We start from the raw sequence: 24,114 nt of genomic DNA, 5'->3' as shown, positions 1-24,114 counted from the left end.
CAAATCTCTTACTATCTTTCCTTTCAGTTAATCCTGACGAAGGGTCTCGGCCCAAAACGTCGACCTTGTCCAGCTTTAGGCCCACAAGTTTTCTCAACACAACCTCTTTAGTGATAGCTACTGTATCAAGGTCCTCAGCTCCCATCACTTCCATAACATCTCTCTTTGATGTGTCCTCCACCGTGAAGACTGACACAAAAGTCATTCAAAGCCTCAGCCATTTCCTCATTACCCAATATCAATTCCCCCTTCTCATCCCCCAAGGCCCTACATTCACTTTACCCACCCTTTTTCCACTTTATATAATTATAAAAACTTTTACTAATCGCTTTTATGTTTTATGCTAGTTTATTTTCATTACCTTCTCTTTCTTTATTGCTCAGTTGGTGGTACTTTGTTGCTTTTTAAAGTTTTCGCAGTCTTCCAGTTTCTCACTACTGTTGGCAACTTTGTACACACCAGCTTTTAGTTTGATGCCTTCCTTTATTTTGTTACTTACCCAAGGCTGGCTCTCCCCACCATACTGTCCTTGCTTATAACTGGAATGTACTTCTGTTGAGCACCAAGAAAAATCTGTTTGAAAGCCTTCCACTGTTCCTGAACCATTCCACCATACAGACTGTGTTCCTAATCTACCCTGTCCAATTCCTCCCTCAACCTCCCTTGTTTAGGCATAATACACTGCTTTTAGATCAACCTATTGCACCCTCCATATGTATGAGAAACTGTGATCACTCTTTCCAAGAGGATCCCTAACTATAAGTTGCTAATTTTACTTGTCTCATTGCACAGGACTGGATCTAAGATAACACGTTCCCTTGCAGGTTCAGTAACACGCTGTACCAGAAAGCCATCACGGACCCATTCTATGAAGTCCTCCTCAAGACTGCCTCGACCAACTTGATTCACCCAATCTGTGTGCAAGTTAAAGTCCTCCACAATAACTGCTGTTCCATTCTTAAATGCCTCAGATATTTCTCGGTTTATTGCCCGTCCCACTGTAATGTTATCATTTGGTGGCCTACTGACAACTCACATCAGTGATTTTTTTTCTCCCATACTATTCCTAAACTCAACCCAGATGGATTCAATATTTTGCTCCTTAGACCTCATGATACCTCTGTCGCCCTGATCTCATCCTTAATTAAAAGAGTGCTTCCCCACCTCCCTTACCTTCCTACCTATCCTTCCGTATTACCTGACATCCTTGGATATTTAACTCCCAGTCCTCTCCACCTCTTTGTACTTCATGCCACAAGTTCACTGACCTTGTTGTGAAAACGACGGGCATTCAGATGAAGTGCCCTTACACTCTTTGTGCTTTTAAAACCTTGTAACCTTTGTCTGCACTTTTCTACACTTTATCTACACTTTCCTGTTTTACTTTATCCATACTTCTCCAATCTGTTGAAACCACCCCTCTCCTATTTAGTTTAAAGCCCTACCCACAGTCCTAGTTATGCAACTTGCCAGGATCCAGGTCCCATCATGGTTCAAGTGGAGCCTGTCCCATTGGAACAGTTCCCTCCTTCCCCAATATTGGTGCCATTTCTCCATGAATTCAAACCCACTTCTCCCACACCAATCCTTCAGCCACACATTTAACTCTCTAAACTTCTTGACCCTGCGTCAATTTGCATGATTCAGGTAGTAATCCAGAGATTCCCACCTCTTTGATTCTGCTTGTTCACTTAGTCCCTAGCGTTTCAAATTCCCTCAGCAGAACCTATTTCCTCACTCTCCCTATGTCATTGATATCCACGTGGAACACGACAACTGGAACTTTCCTCTCCAGGTCAGATTAGATGCTCTGAACCCAGGCACCAGGGAGGCAACACAGCCTACACAACGGACACACTATCTCTGCAACAGAGTGTCTATTCCCCTGACTCTACTATCCCCAATTACAACTATATTCCTCTTCTCTCCCCCCTCTTGAATGGGTCTCTGAAACACGGTGCCACAGTTAGGTTGCGCATCCTTCCTGCAGCCCCCACTCTCATCCCCATAGGGAGTAAGAATGGTGCCAGGACTTGGACTGGGACCTGACTTGGACTTGGATCTCAGAGCCCAGACTCGGACTTGACTTGACTGGACTGGGAAACAGAGCCTGGTCTCGGACGGGACATGAAGCCTCGACTGGACTGGAACTCGGAGCCCTGACTGGACTGGGACTCGGAGGCTGGACTGGACTGGGACTCGGAGGCTGGACTGGACTGGGACTCGGAGGCCGGATTGAACTGGAACTCGGAGGCCGGACTGGACTGGGACTCGGAGCCCGGACTGGACTGGAACTCGGAGGCCGGATTGAACTGGAACTCGGAGGCCGGACTGGACTGGAACTCGGAGCCCGGACTGGACTGGAAATCGGAGGCCGGACTGGACTGGAACTCGGAGGCCGGACTGGACTGGAACTCGGAGGCCGGACTGGTCTGGGACTCGGAGGCTGGACTGGACTGGGACTTGGAGGCCGGATTGAACTGGAACTCGGAGGCCGGACTGGACTGGAACTCGGAGGCTGGACTGGACTGGAACTCAGAGGCTGGACTGGACTGGAACTCAGAGGCCGGACTGGACTGGAACTCGGAGGCCGGACTGGACTGGAACTCGGAGCCCGGACTGGACTGGAACTCAGAGCCCGGACTGGACTTGAACTCGGAGGCCGGACTGGACTGGGACTCGGAGTCCTGACCGGACTGGACTTGAACTCGGAGGCCGGACTGGACTTGAACTCAGAGCCCGGACTGGACTGGAACTCGGAGGCCGGACTGGACTTGAACTCAGAGCCCGGACTGGACTGAGACTCGGAGCCCGGACTGGACTGGAACAGAGCCCGGACTGGACTGGGACTCGGAGCCCGGACTGGACTGGACTGAAAAAGGGGATCCAGGTAACTCTCCCCCTCCCTGATGTGCTGCAGTGTTTGAAGCTTAGATCCCAGGTCATCAACGTTGAGCCCAAGTTCCTCGAGCAGACAACACTTGCTGCAGATGTGGTCACCAGAAAACGCAATGGGGTCCACCAGCTCCCACATCATGCAGCTACAGTGCATCACCTGATCCTGCATCTTCCTTACTATATTGATCAGTTGTCGTTTGATGACACTTTTATTCAACCACTGCAAAAGCTTTACCAGCTATTCACCTGTGCCTCTCCACTGAAGCCTCCAGCCAAAGCTGGTAAACTCTGCTCTCTCTGCCGGTAAACTGCACTGCGAAGCAACTCTTAGTCCCGCCTTGTTGAGCCTGCAATAACTTGGCCGTTATTTTAGTTATCAGTTTTTTGGTCTTTGAAAAACATTGCAAGCACATCTATTGCTGCTAACGCTAACAAACTAGTTTTGCAAAGGCAAGAAAAAATGGTTGCCCAAAACAAGGGGAAGGCCAGAATAAAGTTCCAACGTGCAATGCGACCAAACACATGTTATAAATGCGGGCTCATTTGAAATTTAAAATTGAACAAATGGACAAACCAACCAAACCTCTCTCTCACAATCACTCTCACACTCACTCTCACACTCACTCTCACACATTCTCACACACTCTCATTCTCATTCTCACACTCACTCTCACACACTCTCACACATTCTCACACTCACACTCACTCTCACACTCATTCTCACACTCACTCTCACACATTCTCACACATTCTCACACACTCTCACACATTCTCACACTCACTCTCACACACTCACACTCACTCTCACACTCACTCTCACACATTCTCACACACTCTCATTCTCATTCTCACACTGACTCTCACACCCATTCTCACACTCACTCTCACACTCATTCTCACACTCACTCTCACACATTCTCACACTCATTCTCACACTCACTCTCACACTCACTCTCACACACTCTCATTCTCATTCTCACACTCACACGCTCTCACACATTCTCACACTCACTCTTACACTCACTCTCATTCTCATTCTCACACTCACACACTCACACATTCTCACACTCACTCTTACACTCACTCTCATTCTCATTCTCACACTCACACACTCTCACACATTCTCACACTCACTCTCACACTCATTCTCACACTCACTCTCACACTCTCCCAAACAGCATACAGTCAGACTGGAGGCTGACTCAACCCCACTAGGTGAAGTACCGGGAATCAGAGGATAACTAATGTTGTTCATATTTGCAAATTTTCACTCTACCCTTTCAACCTTATTGATACAGTTCCTATAGGTCGGCGACCAGAACTGCACACAGTGCTCCAAGTTATGAATTACCAATTTGTTACATAACAACAACATAACATTCCAACTCTCTATTGATTGATACAAAGGCCAAAATGTCAAAAGCCCTCTTTACAATCCTATCAGCCTGTGATGCCACTTTCAAGGAATTATACACCTGTATTCCCAGGTCCCTCTGTTCTACTGCACTCTTCGGGACCTGACTATGGAAGTCCCCCCTTGGTGTCCTTCACTCTTGCCTGCATTAAATTCCATTTGCCATTTTTCGGCGAGTACAGATCATGCTGTAAGCTTTGCTAGCCTTTCTCACTGTCAACTATGCTCCATTATTGGTTTCATCCGTAACTTTGCTGATCCAGTTACCACTCAGATCATTGATATAGATGACAAATGATGATGGAAACAGCGTTGATCCCTGTGCCACACTATTAGTTGCAGCCCTTCAGTCAAAAAGGCAATCAGCTACCACCCCACTCACTGGCTTCTCCCACAAAGTCTACGTCCAATGTAATTCACCGCCCAATCCTGAATGCCAAGCGACTGAACCTTCTTGACCAGTCTCCCATGTGGAACCTTGTCAAAAGCCTTGCTGAAGTCCATGGAGACAACATCCACCACCTTACCTTCATCAACATTCCTGGTACCTTCCTCAAAATACACTGAGATATTACTTAGACATGACTCACCACGTGCAAAGCCATTTTGACGATCCTCAATTTGTCCCTGTCTATACAAATACTGACATATCCAGTCCCTTAGAACAGCTGCCACTAACTTACCCATGTCAGGCTCACTGGCCTACAATTTCCTGGCTGATCCTTACAGCCTTTTTTAAACAACAGAAAAACATTAGCTATCCTCCAATCCTCTGGCATTTTCACCCGTGGCTAAGGATGTTTTAATATCTCTGCTCGGGCCCCTACAATTGCTGCACCAGCTTCACATAAAGTCTGGTCAGGTCATGGAGACTTTTCCACCCATTCTTCAGAGTGGTATTTGCTCAGTACTGCCCCTTCAGCTCCGTCCCTCCCATAATGCAGTGCTTCCTTGGTGCTGTCTGCTTTCATCTGCTGAACCTCCACAGCAACCCCTTCCACACTGTGCCAGCCCTCAGTTCTGGCAACCCAGAATATGGCATCAGGGGTTGGAGACCTGAGCACATGGATGAAGGATCGGTGGATCGACAGGCCATCCAATACCTAACATCAGTTATTTCCCTCTCAGGGTCAGGGCAAAGCGAAGTCAATACTCCGACAGTTGTGACGGCACAGAAGGGGCTCTGTGCCTTAATTCCATGCCGATACAAATCGGGCAAGACCCGAGATGGAATCTGGCTGAAAGATGAGTGCTCGAACAAAACAGTCATCTTCAACTCCAGTGATCCCAATCGTAAGTCACCAGGGTTTCACCATCGGATCCAGCTGTCTGGAGATCTGAAGAATGGTGACTGTTCCCTAATTATTGACAACGTCACAGAGAAGGATGAAGGCACTTATTACTTTAAAACTGAACTCGGAAAAGGGGAGCAGTTTGTCCACCACTCCATAACGCAACTCCGCATTACTGGTGAGTGCCTTATATAATTAATTAGTTGTTGATCAGCTGTCAGTGGAGAGCTTTACCAATTCTGCTGGTACTTTTTACAGCTTAGTAAATGCAGTTTTGGACAATCAGTGACTTGGCAATGTCTTCCATGTCCTTTCTGGTTTACAGTGATGGGCCACCAGTTACAGCTGCCCAACAAGGGGCCAGAGCGCTTCGTCGAGGTAGTGAAGCAGGCTTCTCAATGTTGCCCATTGAAAGTCCTCAGAGGGGAAGTACGATCGAAGTGGAAGGGAAACAGAAACACGGGAATATTACTTGGGGTTCCTAGTTTCCAGTAGACGGCATGGTGCATGGTGATTGGAGTTGTACCTCAAAACTCCAATACCCCAGTGGGCAACAACCTCTATGGACGCTGTCCCTTTGACAGCTTGGGATTCTAGATTAATTGGTTGGCTGTGATAAATTGCCCCAGTGTGTAGGTGATTTGGATCTGGACGAAGACCCCGGTTCCAGTGCAGGGGATGTCAGCCTGGGATATGTGATCAGCATCTGGAGTGGACACCCACTGGTTTGAATATGGAGATGGGTGGGGTTATCAGGCAGTGTTAAATGTTCCTACTTTTTTCATCTGTAGCATCAAACATGTGGAGAGTTAACATGAAAGCAAGTGTCACAGTGCAGAGGGGAATGTGCGCTTGGATTCCCTGTCACTACTCTTACCCATCGTGTCTGGCAAATGAAACACGGGATGGAATCTGGGTTAAAGGAGGGAATCAGATCCACTCCACGGATCACAATAAAGTGTCACCGAAGTTCAAACATCGGACGCGGCTGGATGGAGACCTGGAAGACGGCAACTGTTCCCTGGTTATAAACAAAATTACACAGGAAGATGAAGGTCCTTACACTTTCAGCATTAAATTTAAAAACCAGAATCAATATAGTTATCGCTCCATAACACAGCTGCATGTTACTGGTAAGTAAATTGTAATATTACAGCAGTAACAAAATATGCTTGGTATTCAGTATAAAAATGTCAACCAGGACATTATCCGCAGATGGTGATTGGCCTGCAATGTTCTTCCAACAAAGATCTAAGCATCTGCAGTTCCTTGTTTAGTCCTGAACTCTGTGGGTTTCCAATTCATACAGGTCACAGCTTAGTATAATGCAGTGTAAGAACGTTAGTAACCTGGCATAAACATGTGGCTCTGCTGGAAATCCCGAGCAACACTCAGCAAGTCAAGTAGCATCTGTCGACGGGAATAAACAGTCAGTGTTTTGGCCTGAGAGCCTTCATCAGCACTGGAAAGGAAGGGTCACATCTGAAATATGGACAGGTTAATCCTCTGCAGAGATGCTACCTGACATGCTGAGCTTCTCCAGCATTCTGTGTGAGTTGCTCAGCTACTTGGTAATGCCTTCCAGTTCCCTATCTGATAAATTCCCTCTGTCCATCAATATTCTCAACTCCATATTTCTCTCTAATGGTGCTGTCTCATCATTAAACAAACAGCAGGAATTGCTTTTCTATAACACCTGTCATATCCTCAGAGTCCCTGCAATTCGCCCCACCCCACCTTGAAGGGGGAGCAGCCAGACAGTAGAGAGCAAGACATGCTTGCCCAAGGTCAAAAGGCTCTTTAAAAAGCTTCATTGAAGGATGAATTGTCTCCATGCTGCTATGAACAGGAGTAAACCACCAGATGGGAGATACTGAGATACATCAGACTGTCAGAGGGGAGATACTGAGATACATCTCACTGTCAGAGGGGAGATACTGAGATACATCACACTGTCAGAGGGGAGATACTGAGATACATCACTGTCAGAGGGGAGATACTGAGATACATCACACTGTCAGAGGGGAGATACTGAGATACATCACACTGTCAGAGGGGAGATACTGAGATACATCACACTGTCAGAGGGTAGATACTGAGATACATCACACTGTCAGAGGGGAGATACTGAGATACATCACACTGTCAGAGGGGAGATACTGAGATACATCACAGTGTCAGAGGGGAGATACTGAGATGCATCACACTGTCAGAGGGGAGATACTGAGATACATCACACTGTCAGAGGGGAGATACTGAGATACATCACACTGTCAGAGGGGAGATACTGAGATACATCACACTGTCAGAGGGGAGATACTGAGATGCATCACACTGTCAGAGGGGAGATACTGAGATACATCACACTGTCAGAGGGGAGATACTGAGATACATCACACTGTCAGAGGGGAGATAGAGAGAGACATCACACTGTCAGAGGGGAGTTACTGAGATACATCACACTGACAGAGGGGAGATACTGAGATACATCATACTGTCAGAGGGGAGATACTGAGATACATCACACTGTCAGAGGGGAGATAGAGAGAGACATCACACTGTCAGAGGGGAGATACTGAGATACATCACACTGTCAGAGGGGAGATACTGAGATACATCACACTGACAGAGGGGAGATAGAGAGAGACATCACACTGTCAGAGGGGAGATACTGAGATACATCAGACTGCCAGAGGGGAGATAGAGAGAGACATCACACTGTCAGAGGGGAGATACTGAGATACATCACACTGTCAGAGGGGAGATACTGAGATACATCACACTGACAGAGGGGAGATAGAGAGAGACATCACACTGTCAGAGGGGAGATACTGAGATACATCAGACTGTCAGAGGGGAGATAGAGAGAGACATCACACTGTCAGAGGGGAGTTACTGAGATACATCACACTGTCAGAGGGGAGATACTGAGATACATCACACTGTCAGAGGGGAGATACTGAGATACATCACACTGTCAGAGGGGAGATACTGAGATACATCACACTGTCAGAGGGGAGATACTGAGATACATCACACTGTCAGAGGGGAGATACTGAGATACATCACACTGACAGAGGGGAGATACTGAGAGACATCACACTGTCAGAGGGGAGATACTGAGATACATCACACTGTCAGAGGGGAGATACTGAGATACATCACACTGTCAGAGGGGAGATACTGAGATACATCACACTGACAGAGGGGAGATAGAGAGAGACATCACACTGTCAGAGGGGAGATACTGAGATACATCAGACTGTCAGAGGGGAGATAGAGAGAGACATCACACTGTCAGAGGGGAGTTACTGAGATACATCACACTGTCAGAGGGGAGATACTGAGATACATCACACTGTCAGAGGGGAGATACTGAGATACATCACACTGTCAGAGGGGAGATACTGAGATACATCACACTGACAGAGGGGAGATAGAGAGATACATCACACTGTCAGAGGGGAGATAGAGAGATACATCACACTGTCAGAGGGGAGATACTGAGATACATCACACTGTCAGAGGGGAGATACTGAGATACATCACACTGTCAGAGGGGAGATACTGAGATACATCACACTGTCAGAGGGGAGATACTGAGATACATCACACTGTCAGAGGGGAGATACTGAGATACATCACAATGTCAGAGGGGAGATACTGAGATACATCACACTGTCAGAGTGGAGATACTGAGATACATCACACTGTCAGAGGGGAGATACTGAGATACATCACACTGTCAGAGGGGAGATAGAGAGAGACATCACACTGTCAGAGGGGAGTTACTGAGATACATCACACTGTCAGAGGGGAGATACTGAGATACATCATACTGTCAGAGGGGAGATACTGAGATACATCACACTGTCAGAGGGGAGATAGAGAGAGACATCACACTGTCAGAGGGGAGATACTGAGATACATCACACTGTCAGAGGGGAGATACTGAGATACATCACACTGACAGAGGGGAGATAGAGAGAGACATCACACTGTCAGAGGGGAGATACTGAGATACATCAGACTGTCAGAGGGGAGATAGAGAGAGACATCACACTGTCAGAGGGGAGATACTGAGATACATCACACTGTCAGAGGGGAGATACTGAGATACATCACACTGTCAGAGGGGAGATAGAGAGAGACATCACACTGTCAGAGGGGAGATACTGAGATACATCACACTGTCAGAGGGGAGATACTGAGATACATCACACTGACAGAGGGGAGATAGAGAGAGACATCACACTGTCAGAGGGGAGATACTGAGATACATCAGACTGTCAGAGGGGAGATAGAGAGAGACATCACACTGTCAGAGGGGAGTTACTGAGATACATCACACTGTCAGAGGGGAGATACTGAGATACATCACACTGACAGAGGGGAGATAGAGAGAGACATCACACTGTCAGAGGGGAGATACTGAGATACATCAGACTGTCAGAGGGGAGATAGAGAGAGACATCACACTGTCAGAGGGGAGTTACTGAGATACATCACACTGTCAGAGGGGAGATACTGAGATACATCACACTGTCAGAGGGGAGATACTGAGATACATCACACTGTCAGAGGGGAGATACTGAGATACATCACACTGTCAGAGGGGAGATACTGAGATACATCACACTGACAGAGGGGAGATACTGAGATACATCACACTGTCAGAGGGTAGATAGAGAGATACATCACACTGTCAGAGGGGAGATACTGAGAGACATCACACTGTCAGAGGGGAGATACTGAGATACATCACACTGTCAGAGGGGAGATACTGAGAGACATCACACTGTCAGAGGGGAGATAGAGAGATACATCACACTGTCAGAGGGGAGATAGAGAGATACATCACACTGTCAGAGGGGAGATACTGAGAGACATCACACTGTCAGAGGGGAGATACTGAGATACATCACACTGACAGAGGGGAGATACTGAGAGACATCACACTGTCAGAGGGGAGATACTGTGATACATCACACTGACAGAGGGGAGATACTGAGATACATCACACTGTCAGAGGGTAGATACTGAGATACATCACACTGTCAGAGGGGAGATACTGAGATACATCACACTGTCAGAGGGGAGATACTGAGATACATCACACTGACAGAGGGGAGATACTGAGATACATCACACTGTCAGAGGGGAGATACTGAGAGACATCACACTGTCAGAGGGGAGATAGAGAGATACATCACACTGTCAGAGGGGAGATACTGAGAGACATCACACTGTCAGAGGGGAGATACTGAGATACATCACACTGTCAGAGGGGAGATACTGAGAGACATCACACTGTCAGAGGGGAGATAGAGAGATACATCACACTGTCAGAGGGGAGATAGAGAGATACATCACACTGTCAGAGGGGAGATACTGAGAGACATCACACTGTCAGAGGGGAGATACTGAGATACATCACACTGACAGAGGGGAGATACTGAGAGACATCACACTGTCAGAGGGGAGATACTGAGATACATCACACTGACAGAGGGGAGATACTGAGATACATCACACTGTCAGAGGGTAGATACTGAGATACATCACACTGTCAGAGGGGAGATACTGAGATACATCACACTGTCAGAGGGGAGATACTGAGATACATCACACTGACAGAGGGGAGATACTGAGATACATCACACTGTCAGAGGGGAGATACTGAGAGACATCACACTGTCAGAGGGGAGATAGAGAGATACATCACACTGTCAGAGGGGAGATACTGAGAGACATCACACTGTCAGAGGGGAGATACTGAGATACATCACACTGACAGAGGGGAGATACTGAGATAGATCACACTGTCAGAGGGTAGATACTGAGATACATCACACTGTCAGAGGGGAGATACTGAGATACATCACACTGTCAGAGGGGAGATACTGAGAGACATCACACAGTCAGAGGGGAGATACTGAGATACATCACACTGTCAGAGGGGAGATACTGAGATACATCACACTGTCAGAGGGGAGATACTGAGATACATCACACTGTCAGAGGGGAGATACTGAGATACATCACACTGACAGAGGGGAGATACTGAGATACATCACACTGTCAGAGGGGAGATACTGAGAGACATCACACTGTCAGAGGGGAGATAGAGAGATACATCACACTGTCAGAGGGGAGATAGAGAGATACATCACACTGTCAGAGGGGAGATACTGAGAGACATCACACTGTCAGAGGGGAGATACTGAGATACATCACACTGACAGAGGGGAGATACTGAGATAGATCACACTGTCAGAGGGTAGATACTGAGATACATCACACTGACAGAGGGGAGATACTGAGATACATCACACTGTCAGAGGGGAGATACTGAGAGACATGACACAGTCAGAGGGAAGATACTGAGATACATCACACTGTCAGAGGGGAGATACTGAGATACATCACACTGACAGAGGGGAGATACTGAGATACATCACACTGTCAGAGGGAGATACTGAGATACATCACACTGTCAGAGGGGAGATACTGAGATACATCACACTGTCAGAGGGGAGATACTGAGATACATCAGACTGTCAGAGGGGTGATACTGAGATACATCACACTGTCAGAGGGGAGATACTGAGATACATCACACTGTCAGAGGGTAGATACTGAGATACATCATACTGTCAGAGGGTAGATACTGAGATACATCACACTGTCAGAGGGTAGATACTGAGATACATCACACTGTCAGAGGGGAGATACTGAGAGACATCACACTGTCAGAGGGGAGATACTGAGATACATCACACTGTCAGAGGGGAGATACTGAGATACATCACACTGTCAGAGGGGAGATACTGAGATACATCACACTGTCAGAGGGGAGATAGAGAGATACATTACACTGTCAGAGGGGAGATAGAGAGATACATCACACTGTCAGAGGGGAGATACTGAGATACATCACACTGTCAGAGGGGAGATAGAGAGATACATCACACTGTCAGAGGGGAGATACTGAGAGACATCACACTGTCAGAGGGGAGATACTGAGATACATCACACTGTCAGAGGGGAGATACTGAGAGACATCACACTGTCAGAGGGGAGATACTGAGATACATCACACTGTCAGAGGGTAGATAGAGAGATACATCACACTGTCAGAGGGGAGATACTGAGATACATCACACTGTCAGAGGGGAGATACTGAGATACATCACACTGTCAGAGGGGAGATACTGAGAGACATCACACTGTCAGAGGGGAGATACTGAGATACATCACACTGTCTGAGGGGAGATACTGAGATACATCACACTGTCAGAGGGGAGATACTGAGATACATCACACTGTCAGAGGGGAGATACTGAGATACATCACACTGTCAGAGGGGAGATACTGAGAGACATCACACTGTCAGAGGGGAGATACTGAGAGACATCACACTGTCAGAGGGGAGATACTGAGATACATCACACTGACAGAGGGGAGATACTGAGATAGATCACACTGTCAGAGGGTAGATACTGAGATACATCACACTGTCAGAGGGGAGATACTGAGATACATCACACTGTCAGAGGGGAGATACTGAGAGACATCACACAGTCAGAGGGAAGATACTGAGATACATCACACTGTCAGAGGGGAGATACTGAGATACATCACACTGTCAGAGGGGAGATACTGAGATACATCACACTGACAGAGGGGAGATACTGAGATACATCACACTGTCAGAGGGGAGATACTGAGAGACATCACACTGTCAGAGGGGAGATAGAGAGATACATCACACTGTCAGAGGGGAGATACTGAGATACATCACACTGTCAGAGGGGAGATACTGAGATACATCACACTGTCAGAGGGTAGATACTGAGATACATCACACTGTCAGAGGGTAGATACTGAGATACATCACACTGTCAGAGGGTAGATACTGAGATACATCACACTGTCAGAGGGGAGATACTGAGAGACATCACACTGTCAGAGGGGAGATACTGAGATACATCACACTGTCAGAGGGGAGATACTGAGATACATCACACTGTCAGAGGGGAGATACTGAGATACATCACACTGTCAGAGGGTAGATAGAGAGATACATCACACTGTCAGAGGGGAGATACTGAGATACATCACACTGTCAGAGGGGAGATACTGAGATACATCACACTGTCAGAGGGGAGATAGAGAGATACATTACACTGTCAGAGGGGAGATAGAGAGATACATCACACTGTCAGAGGGGAGATACTGAGATACATCACACTGTCAGAGGGGAGATAGAGAGATACATCACACTGTCAGAGGGGAGATACTGAGAGACATCACACTGTCAGAGGGGAGATACTGAGATACATCACACTGTCAGAGGGGAGATACTGAGAGACATCACACTGTCAGAGGGGAGATACTGAGATACATCACACTGTCAGAGGGTAGATAGAGAGATACATCACACTGTCAGAGGGGAGATACTGAGATACATCACACTGTCAGAGGGGAGATACTGAGATACATCACACTGTCAGAGGGGAGATACTGAGAGACATCACACTGTCAGAGGGGAGATACTGAGATACATCACACTGTCTGAGGGGAGATACTGAGATACATCACACTGTCAGAGGGGAGATACTGAGATACATCACACTGTCAGAGGGGAGATACTGAGATACATCACACTGTCAGAGGGGAGATACTGAGAGACATCACACTGTCAGTGGGGAGATACTCAGATACATCACACTGTCAGAGGGTAGATAGAGAGATACATCACACTGTCAGAGGGGAGATACTGAGATACATCACACTGTCAGAGGGTAGATACTGAGATACATCACACTGTCAGAGGGGAGATACTGAGAGACATCACACTGTCAGAGGGGAGATACTGAGATACATCACACTGTCAGAGGGGAGATACTGAGAGACATCACACTGTCAGAGGGGAGATACTGAGATACATCACACTGTCACAGGGGAGATACTGAGATACATCACACTGTCAGAGGGGAGATACTGAGATACATCACACTGTCAGAGGGGAGATAGAGAGATACATCACTGTCAGAGGGGAGATAATGAGATACATCACACTGTCAGAGGGGAGATACTGAGATACATCACACTGTCAGAGGGGAGATACTGAGATACATCACACTGTCAGAGGGGAGATACTGAGATACATCACACTGTCAGAGGGGAGATACTGAGATACATCACACTGTCAGAGGGGAGATACTGAGATACATCACGCTGTCAGAGGGGAGATACTGAGATACATCACACTGTCAGAGGGGAGATACTGAGATACATCACACTGTCAGAGGGGAGATACTGAGATACATCACACTGTCAGAGGGGAGATAGAGCGATCACTGTCAGAGGGGAGATACTGAGAGACATCACACTGTCAGAGGGGAGAGACTGAGATACGTCACACTGTCAGAGGGGAGATACTGAGATACATCACACTGACAGAGGGGAGATACTGAGATACATCACACTGTCAGAGGGGAGATACTGAGATACATCACACAGTCAGAGGGGAGATACTGAGATACATCACACTGACAGAGGGGAGATACTGAGATACATCACACTGTCAGAGGGGAGATACTGAGATACATCACACTGTCAGAGGGGAGATACTGAGATACATCACACTGTCAGAGGGGAGTTACTGAGATACATCACACTGACAGAGGGTAGATAGAGAGATACATCACACTGTCAGAGGGGAGATACTGAGAGACATCACACTGTCAGAGGGGAGATACTGAGATACATCACACTGTCAGAGGGGAGATACTGAGATACATCAAACTGTCAGAGGGGAGATACTGAGATACATCACACTGTCAGAGGGGAGATACTGAGATACATCAGACTGTCAGAGGGGTGATACTGAGAGACATCACACTGTCAGAGGGGAGATACTGAGATACATCACACTATCAGAGGGGAGATACTGAGATACATCACACTGTCAGAGGGGAGTTACTGAGATACATCACACTGACAGAGGGTAGATAGAGAGGTACATCACACTGTCAGAGGGGAGATACTGAGAGACATCACACTGTCAGAGGGGAGATACTGAGATACATCACACTGTCAGAGGGGAGATACTGAGATACATCAAACTGTCAGAGGGGAGATACTGAGATACATCACACTGTCAGAGGGGAGATACTGAGATACATCACACTGTCAGAGGGGAGATACTGAGAGACATCACACTGTCAGAGGGGAGATACTGAGATACATCACACTGTCAGAGGGGAGATAGAGAGACACATCACACTGTCAGAGGGGAGATACTGAGATACATCACACTGTCAGAGGGGAGATAGAGAGAGACATCAGACTGTCAGAGGGGAGATACTGAGATACATCACACTGTCAGAGGGGTGATACTGAGAGACATCACACTGTCAGAGGGGAGATACTGAGATACATCACACTGTCAGAGGGGAGATACTGAGATACATCACACTGTCAGAGGGGAGATACTGAGATACATCACACTGTCAGAGGGTAGATAGAGAGATACATCACACTGTCAGAGGGCAGATACTGAGATACCTCACACTGTCAGAGGGGAGATACTGAGACATATCACACTGTCAGAGGGAGATACTGAGAGACATCACACTGTCATAGGGGAGATACTGAGATACCTCACACTGTCAGAGGGGAGATACTGAGATACATCACTCTGTCAGACGGGAGATACTGAGACACATCACATTGTCAGAGCAGAGATACTGAGATACATCACACTGACAGAGGGGAGATACTGAGATAAATCACACTGTCAGAGGGGAGATACTGAGATACATCACACTGTCAGAGGGGAGATACTGAGATACATCACACAGTCAGATGGGAGATACTGAGATACATCACACTGTCAGAGGGGAGATACTGAGATACATCACACTGTCAGAGGGGAGATACTGTGATACATCACACTGTCAGAGGGGAGATACTGAGATACATCACACTGACAGAGGGTAGATACTGAGATACATCACACAGTCAGAGGGGAGATACTGAGAGACATCACACTGTCAGAGGGGAGATACTGAGATACATCACACTGTCAGAGGGGAGATACTGAGATACATCACACTGTCAGAGGGGAGATACTGAGATAAATCAGACTGTCAGAGGGGAGATACTGAGATAAATCGAACTGTCAGAGGGGAGATACTGAGATACATCACACTGTCAGAGGGGAGTTACTGAGATACATCACACTGTCAGAGGGGAGATACTGAGATACATCACACTGTCAGAGGGGAGATACTGAGATACATCACACTGTCAGAGGGAGATACCGAGATACATCACACTGTCAGAGGGGAGTTACTGAGAGACATCAGACTGTCAGAGGGGTGATACTGAGAGACATCACACTGTCAGAGGGGAGATACTGAGATACATCACACTGTCAGAGGGGAGATACTGAGATACATCACACTGTCAGAGGGGAGTTACTGAGATACATCACACTGACAGAGGGTAGATAGAGAGATACATCACACTGTCAGAGGGGAGATACTGAGAGACATCACACTGTCAGAGGGGAGATACTGAGATACATCACACTGTCAGAGGGGAGATACTGAGATACATCACACTGTCAGAGGGGAGTTACTGAGATACATCACACTGACAGAGGGTAGATAGAGAGATACATCACACTGTCAGAGGGCAGATACTGAGAGACATCACACTGTCAGAGGGGAGATACTGAGATACATCAAACTGTCAGAGGGGAGATACTGAGATACATCACACTGTCAGAGGGGAGATACTGAGATACATCAGACTGTCAGAGGGGTGATACTGAGAGACATCACACTGTCAGAGGGGAGATACTGAGATACATCACACTGTCAGAGGGGAGATACTGAGATACATCACACTGTCAGAGGGGAGTTACTGAGATACATCACACTGTCAGAGGGGAGATACTGAGAGACATCACACTGTCAGAGGGGAGATACTGAGATACATCACACTGTCAGAGGGGAGATACTGAGATACATCAAACTGTCAGAGGGGAGATACTGAGATACATCACACTGTCAGAGGGGAGATACTGAGATACATCACACTGTCAGAGGGGAGATACTGAGAGACATCACACTGTCAGAGGGGAGATACTGAGATACATCACACTGTCAGAGGGGAGATAGAGAGAGACATCACACTGTCAGAGGGGAGATACTGAGATACATCACACTGTCAGAGGGGAGATAGAGAGAGACATCACACTGTCAGAGGGGAGATACTGAGATACATCACACTGTCAGAGGGGTGATACTGAGAGACATCACACTGTCAGAGGGGAGATACTGAGATACATCACACTGTCAGAGGGGAGATACTGAGATACATCACACTGTCAGAGGGTAGATAGAGAGATACATCACACTGTCAGAGGGGAGATACTGAGATACCTCACACTGTCAGAGGGGAGATACTGAGATATATCACACTGTCAGAGGGAGATACTGAGAGACATCACACTGTCATAGGGGAGATACTGAGATACCTCACACTGTCAGAGGGGAGATACTGAGATACATCACTCTGTCAGACGGGAGATACTGAGACACATCACATTGTCAGAGCAGAGATACTGAGATACATCACACTGACAGAGGGGAGATACTGAGATACATCACACTGTCAGAGGGGTGATACTGAGATACATCACACTGTCAGAGGGGAGATACTGAGATACATCACACAGTCAGAGGGGAGATACTGAGATACATCACACTGTCAGAGGGGAGATACTGAGATACATCACACTGTCAGAGGGGAGATACTGAGATACATCACACAGTCAGAGGGGAGATACTGAGATACATCACACTGACAGAGGGGAGATACTGAGATACATCACACTGTCAGAGGGGAGATACTGAGATAAATCGAACTGTCAGAGGGGAGATACTGAGATACATCACACTGTCAGAGGGGAGTTACTGAGATACATCACACTGTCAGAGGGGAGATACCGAGATACATCACACTGTCAGAGGGGAGATACTGAGATACATCACACTGTCAGAGGGGTGATACTGAGATACATCACACTGTCAGAGGGGTGATACTGAGAGACATCACACTGTCAGAGGGGAGATACTGAGATACATCACACTGTCAGAGGGGAGATACTGAGATACATCACACTGTCAGAGGGGAGTTACTGAGATACATCACACTGTCAGAGGGTAGATAGAGAGATACATCACACTGTCAGAGGGTAGATACTGAGATACATCACACTGTCAGAGGGGAGTTACTGAGATACATCACACTGTCAGAGGGGAGATACTGAGATACATCAGACTGTCAGAGGGGAGATACTGAGATACATCACACTGTCAGAGGGTAGATACTGTGATACATCACACTGTCAGATGGGAGATACTGAGAGACATCACACTGTCAGGGGAAGATACAGAGATACATCACACTGTCAGATGGGAGATACTGAGATAAATCAGACTGTCAGAGGGGAGATACTGAGATAAATCGAACTGTCAGAGGGGAGATACTGAGATACATCACACTGTCAGAGGGTAGATACTGAGATACATCACACTGTCAGAGGGGAGATACTGAGATACATCACACTGTCAGAGGGGAGATACTGAGATACATCACACTGTCAGAGGGGAGATACTGAGATACATCACACTGTCAGAGAGGAGATACTGAGATACATCACACTGCCGGAGGGGAGATACTGAGATACATCAGACTGTCAGAGGGGTGATACTGAGATACATCACACTGTCAGAGGGGAGATACTGAGATACATCACACTGTCAGAGGGGAGATACTGAGATACATCACACAGTCAGAGGGGAGATACTGAGATACATCACACTGTCAGAGGGGAGATACTGAGATACATCACACTGTCAGAGGGGAGATACTGAGATACATCACACTGTCAGAGGGGAGATACTGAGATACATCACACAGTCAGAGGGGAGATACTGATTTACATCACACTGTCAGAGGGTAGATAGAGAGATACATCACACTGTCAGAGGGGAGATACTGAGATACATCACACTGTCAGAGGGGAGATACTGAGAGACATCACACTGACAGAGGGTAGATACTGAGATACATCACACAGTCAGAGGGGAGATACTGAGAGACATCACACTGTCAGAGGGGAGATACTGAGATACATCACACTGTCAGAGGGGAGATACTGAGATAAATCAGACTGTCAGAGGGGAGATACGGAGATAAATCGAACTGTCAGAGGGGCGATACTGAGATACATCACACTGTCAGAGGGGAGTTACTGAGATACATCACACTGTCAGAGGGGAGATACTGAGATACATCACACTGTCAGAGGGGAGATACTGAGATACATCACACTGTCAGAGGGTAGATAGAGAGATACATCACACTGTCAGAGGGGAGATACTGAGATACATCACACTGTCAGAGGGGAGATACTGAGAGACATCACACTGTCAGAGGGGAGATACTGAGATACATCACACTGTCAGAGGGGAGATAGAGAGAGACATCACACTGTCAGAGGGGAGATACTGAGATACATCACACTGTCAGAGGGGAGATAGAGAGAGACATCACACTGTCAGAGGGGAGATACTGAGATACATCACACTGTCAGAGGGGTGATACTGAGAGACATCACACTGTCAGAGGGGAGATACTGAGATACATCACACTGTCAGAGGGGAGATACTGAGATACATCACACTGTCAGAGGGGTGATACTGAGAGACATCACACTGTCAGAGGGGAGATACTGAGATACATCACACTGTCAGAGGGGAGATACTGAGATACATCACACTGTCAGATGGGAGATACTGAGAGACATCACACTGTCAGAGGGGAGATACTGAGAGACATCACACTGTCAGAGGGCAGATACTGAGAGACATCACACTGTCAGAGGGGAGATACTGAGACACATCACACTGTCAGATGGGAGATACTGAGAGACATCACACTGTCAGAGGGGAGATACTGAGATACATCACACTGTCAGAGGGCAGATACTGAGAGACATCACACTGTCTGAGGGGAGATACTGAGACACATCACACTGTCAGATGGGAGATACTGAGAGACATCACACTGTCAGTGGGGAGATACTGAGAGACATCACACTGTCAGATGGGAGATACTGAGAGACATCTCACTGTCAGAGGGGAGATACTGAGACACATCACACTGTCAGATGGGAGATACTGAGAGACATCACACTGTCAGAGGGGAGATACTGAGAGACATCACACTGTCAGAGGGTAGATAGAGAGATACATTACACTGACAGAGGGGAGATACTGAGATACATCACACTGTCAGAGGGGAGATACTGAGATACGTCACACTGTCAGAGGGGTGATACTGAGAGACATCACACTGTCAGAGGGGAGATAGAGAGATACATCACACTGTCAGAGGGGAGATACTGAGATACATCACACTGTCAGAGGGGAGATACTGAGATACATCACACTGTCAGAGGGGAGATACTGAGATACATCACACTGTCAGAGGGGAGTTACTGAGATACATCACACTGTCAGAGGGTAGATAGAGAGATACATCACACTGTCAGAGGAGAGATACTGAGAGACATCACACTGTCAGAGGGGAGATACTGAGATACATCACACTGTCAGAGGTGAGATACTGAGATACATCACACTGTCAGAGGTGAGATACTGAGATACATCACACTGTCAGAGGGGAGATACTGAGAGACATCACACTGTCAGAGGGCAGATACTGAGAGACATCACACTGTCAGAGGGGAGATACTGAGACACATCACACTGTCAGATGGGAGATACTGAGATACATCACACTGTCAGAGGGGAGATACTGAGATACATCACACTGTCAGAGGGGAGATACTGAGATACATCACACTGTCAGAGGGGAGATACTGAGAAACATCACACTGTCAGAGGGGAGATACTGAGATACATCACACTGTCAGAGGGGAGATACTGAGATACATCACACTGTCAGAGGGCAGATACTGAGAGACATCACACTGTCAGAGGGGAGATACTGAGACACATCACACTGTCAGATGGGAGATACTGAGATACATCACACTGTCAGAGGGGAGATACTGAGATACATCACACTGTCAGAGGGGAGATACTGAGAAAATTAACACTGTCAGAGGGGAGATACTGAGATACATCACACTGTCAGAGGGGAGATACTGAGATACATCACACTGTCAGAGGGCAGATACTGAGAGACATCACACTGTCAGAGGGGAGATACTGAGACACATCACACTGTCAGAGGGGAGATACTGAGAGACATCACACTGTCAGATGGGAGATACTGAGAGACATCTCACTGTCAGAGGGGAGATACTGAGACACATCACACTGTCAGATGGGAGATACTGAGAGACATCACACTGTCAGAGGGGAGATACTGAGAGACATCACACTGTCAGAGGGGAGATACTGAGATACATCACACTGTCAGAGGGGAGATACTGAGATACATCACACTGTCAGAGGGGAGTTACTGAGATAAATCACACTGTCAGAGGGGAGATACTGAGATACATCACACTGTCAGAGGGGAGATACTGAGATACATCACACTGTCAGAGGGAGATACCGAGATACATCACACTGTCAGAGGGGAGTTACTGAGAGACATCACACTGCCGGAGGTGAGATACTGAGATACATCACACTGTCAGAGGGGTGATACTGAGAGACATCACACTGTCCGAGGGGAGATACTGAGAGACATCACACTGTCAGAGGGGAGATACTGAGAGACATCACACTGTCAGAGGGGAGATACTGAGATACATCACACTGTCAGAGGGGAGATACTGAGATACATCACACTGTCAGAGGGGAGATACTGAGATACATCACACTGTCAGAGGGGAGATACTGAGAGACATCACACTGTCAGAGGGGAGATAGAGAGAGACATCACACTGTCAGAGGGGAGATACTGAGATACATCACACTGTCAGAGGGGAGATAGAGAGAGACATCACACTGTCAGAGGGGAGATACTGAGATACATCACACTGTCAGAGGGGTGATACTGAGAGACATCTCACTGTCAGAGGGGAGATACTGAGACACATCACACTGTCAGATGGGAGATACTGAGAGACATCACACTGTCAGAGGGGAGATACTGAGATACATCACACTGTCAGAGGGGAGATACTGAGATACATCACACTGTCAGAGGGAAGATACTGAGATACATCACACTGTCAGAGGGCAGATACTGAGAGACATCACACTGTCAGAGGGGAGATACTGAGACACATCACACTGTCAGATGGGAGATACTGAGAGACATCACACTGTCAGAGGGGAGATACTGAGAGACATCACACTGTCAGATGGGAGATACTGAGAGACATCTCACTGTCAGAGGGGAGATACTGAGACACATCACACTGTCAGATGGGAGATACTGAGAGACATCACACTGTCAGAGGGGAGATACTGAGATACATCACACTGTCAGAGGGGAGATACTGAGATACATCACACTGTCAGAGGGAAGATACTGAGATACATCACACTGTCAGAGGGCAGATACTGAGAGACATCGCACTGTCAGAGGGGAGATACTGAGACACATCACACTGTCAGATGGGAGATACTGAGAGACATCACACTGTCAGAGGGGAGATACTGAGAAACATCACACTGTCAGAGGGGAGATACTGAGATACATCACACTGTCAGATGGGAGATACTGAGAGACATCACACTGTCAGAGGGGAGATACTGCGAGACATCACACTGTCAGAGGGGAGATACTGAGATACATCACACTGTCGGAGGGCAGATACTGAGAGACATCACACTGTCAGATGGGAGATAGTGAGAGACATCACACTGTCAGAGGGGAGATACTGAGAGACATCACACTGTCAGAGGGGAGATACTGAGATACATCACACTGTCAGAGGGGAGATACTGAGATACATCACACAGTCAGAGGGGAGATACTGAGAGACATCACACTGTCAGATGGGAGATACTGAGAGACATCTCACTGTCAGAGGGGAGATACTGAGACACATCACACTGTCAGATGGGAGATACTGAGAGACATCACACTGTCAGAGGGGAGATACTGAGATACATCACACTGTCAGAGGGGAGATACTGAGATACATCACACTGTCAGAGGGAAGATACTGAGATACATCACACTGTCAGAGGGCAGATACTGAGAGACATCACACTGTCAGAGGGGAGATACTGAGACACATCACACTGTCAGATGGGAGATACTGAGAGACATCTCACTGTCAGAGGGGAGATACTGAGACACATCACACTGTCAGATGGGAGATACTGAGAGACATCACACTGTCAGAGGGGAGATACTGAGATACATCACACTGTCAGAGGGGAGATACTGAGATACATCACACTGTCTGAGGGAAGATACTGAGATACATCA

At 47.2% G+C, this 24,114-nt stretch overlaps 1 protein-coding gene across 1 annotated transcript in view; it reads left to right on the top strand.

Annotated features, from left to right (window-relative positions):
• LOC132400995 (sialic acid-binding Ig-like lectin 8) overlaps nucleotides 1–24,114 on the top strand; it is a 146,452-nt gene that overhangs the window by 89,161 nt on the left and 33,177 nt on the right. Inside the window, exons 4-5 of the mRNA XM_059982721.1 lie at nucleotides 5,441–5,782; nucleotides 6,396–6,737. Of these exons, the coding sequence (XP_059838704.1) occupies nucleotides 5,441–5,782; nucleotides 6,396–6,737 (684 nt within the window). The remainder of the gene's footprint in view (nucleotides 1–5,440; nucleotides 5,783–6,395; nucleotides 6,738–24,114) is intronic.

Source organism: Hypanus sabinus, chromosome 1 (genome assembly GCF_030144855.1).
Source record: "Hypanus sabinus isolate sHypSab1 chromosome 1, sHypSab1.hap1, whole genome shotgun sequence".
Taxonomy (NCBI): domain Eukaryota; kingdom Metazoa; phylum Chordata; class Chondrichthyes; order Myliobatiformes; family Dasyatidae; genus Hypanus; species Hypanus sabinus.
The sequence above is the reverse complement of the archived record's forward strand: the minus strand, read 5'-3'. Positions and strand labels throughout refer to the sequence as shown.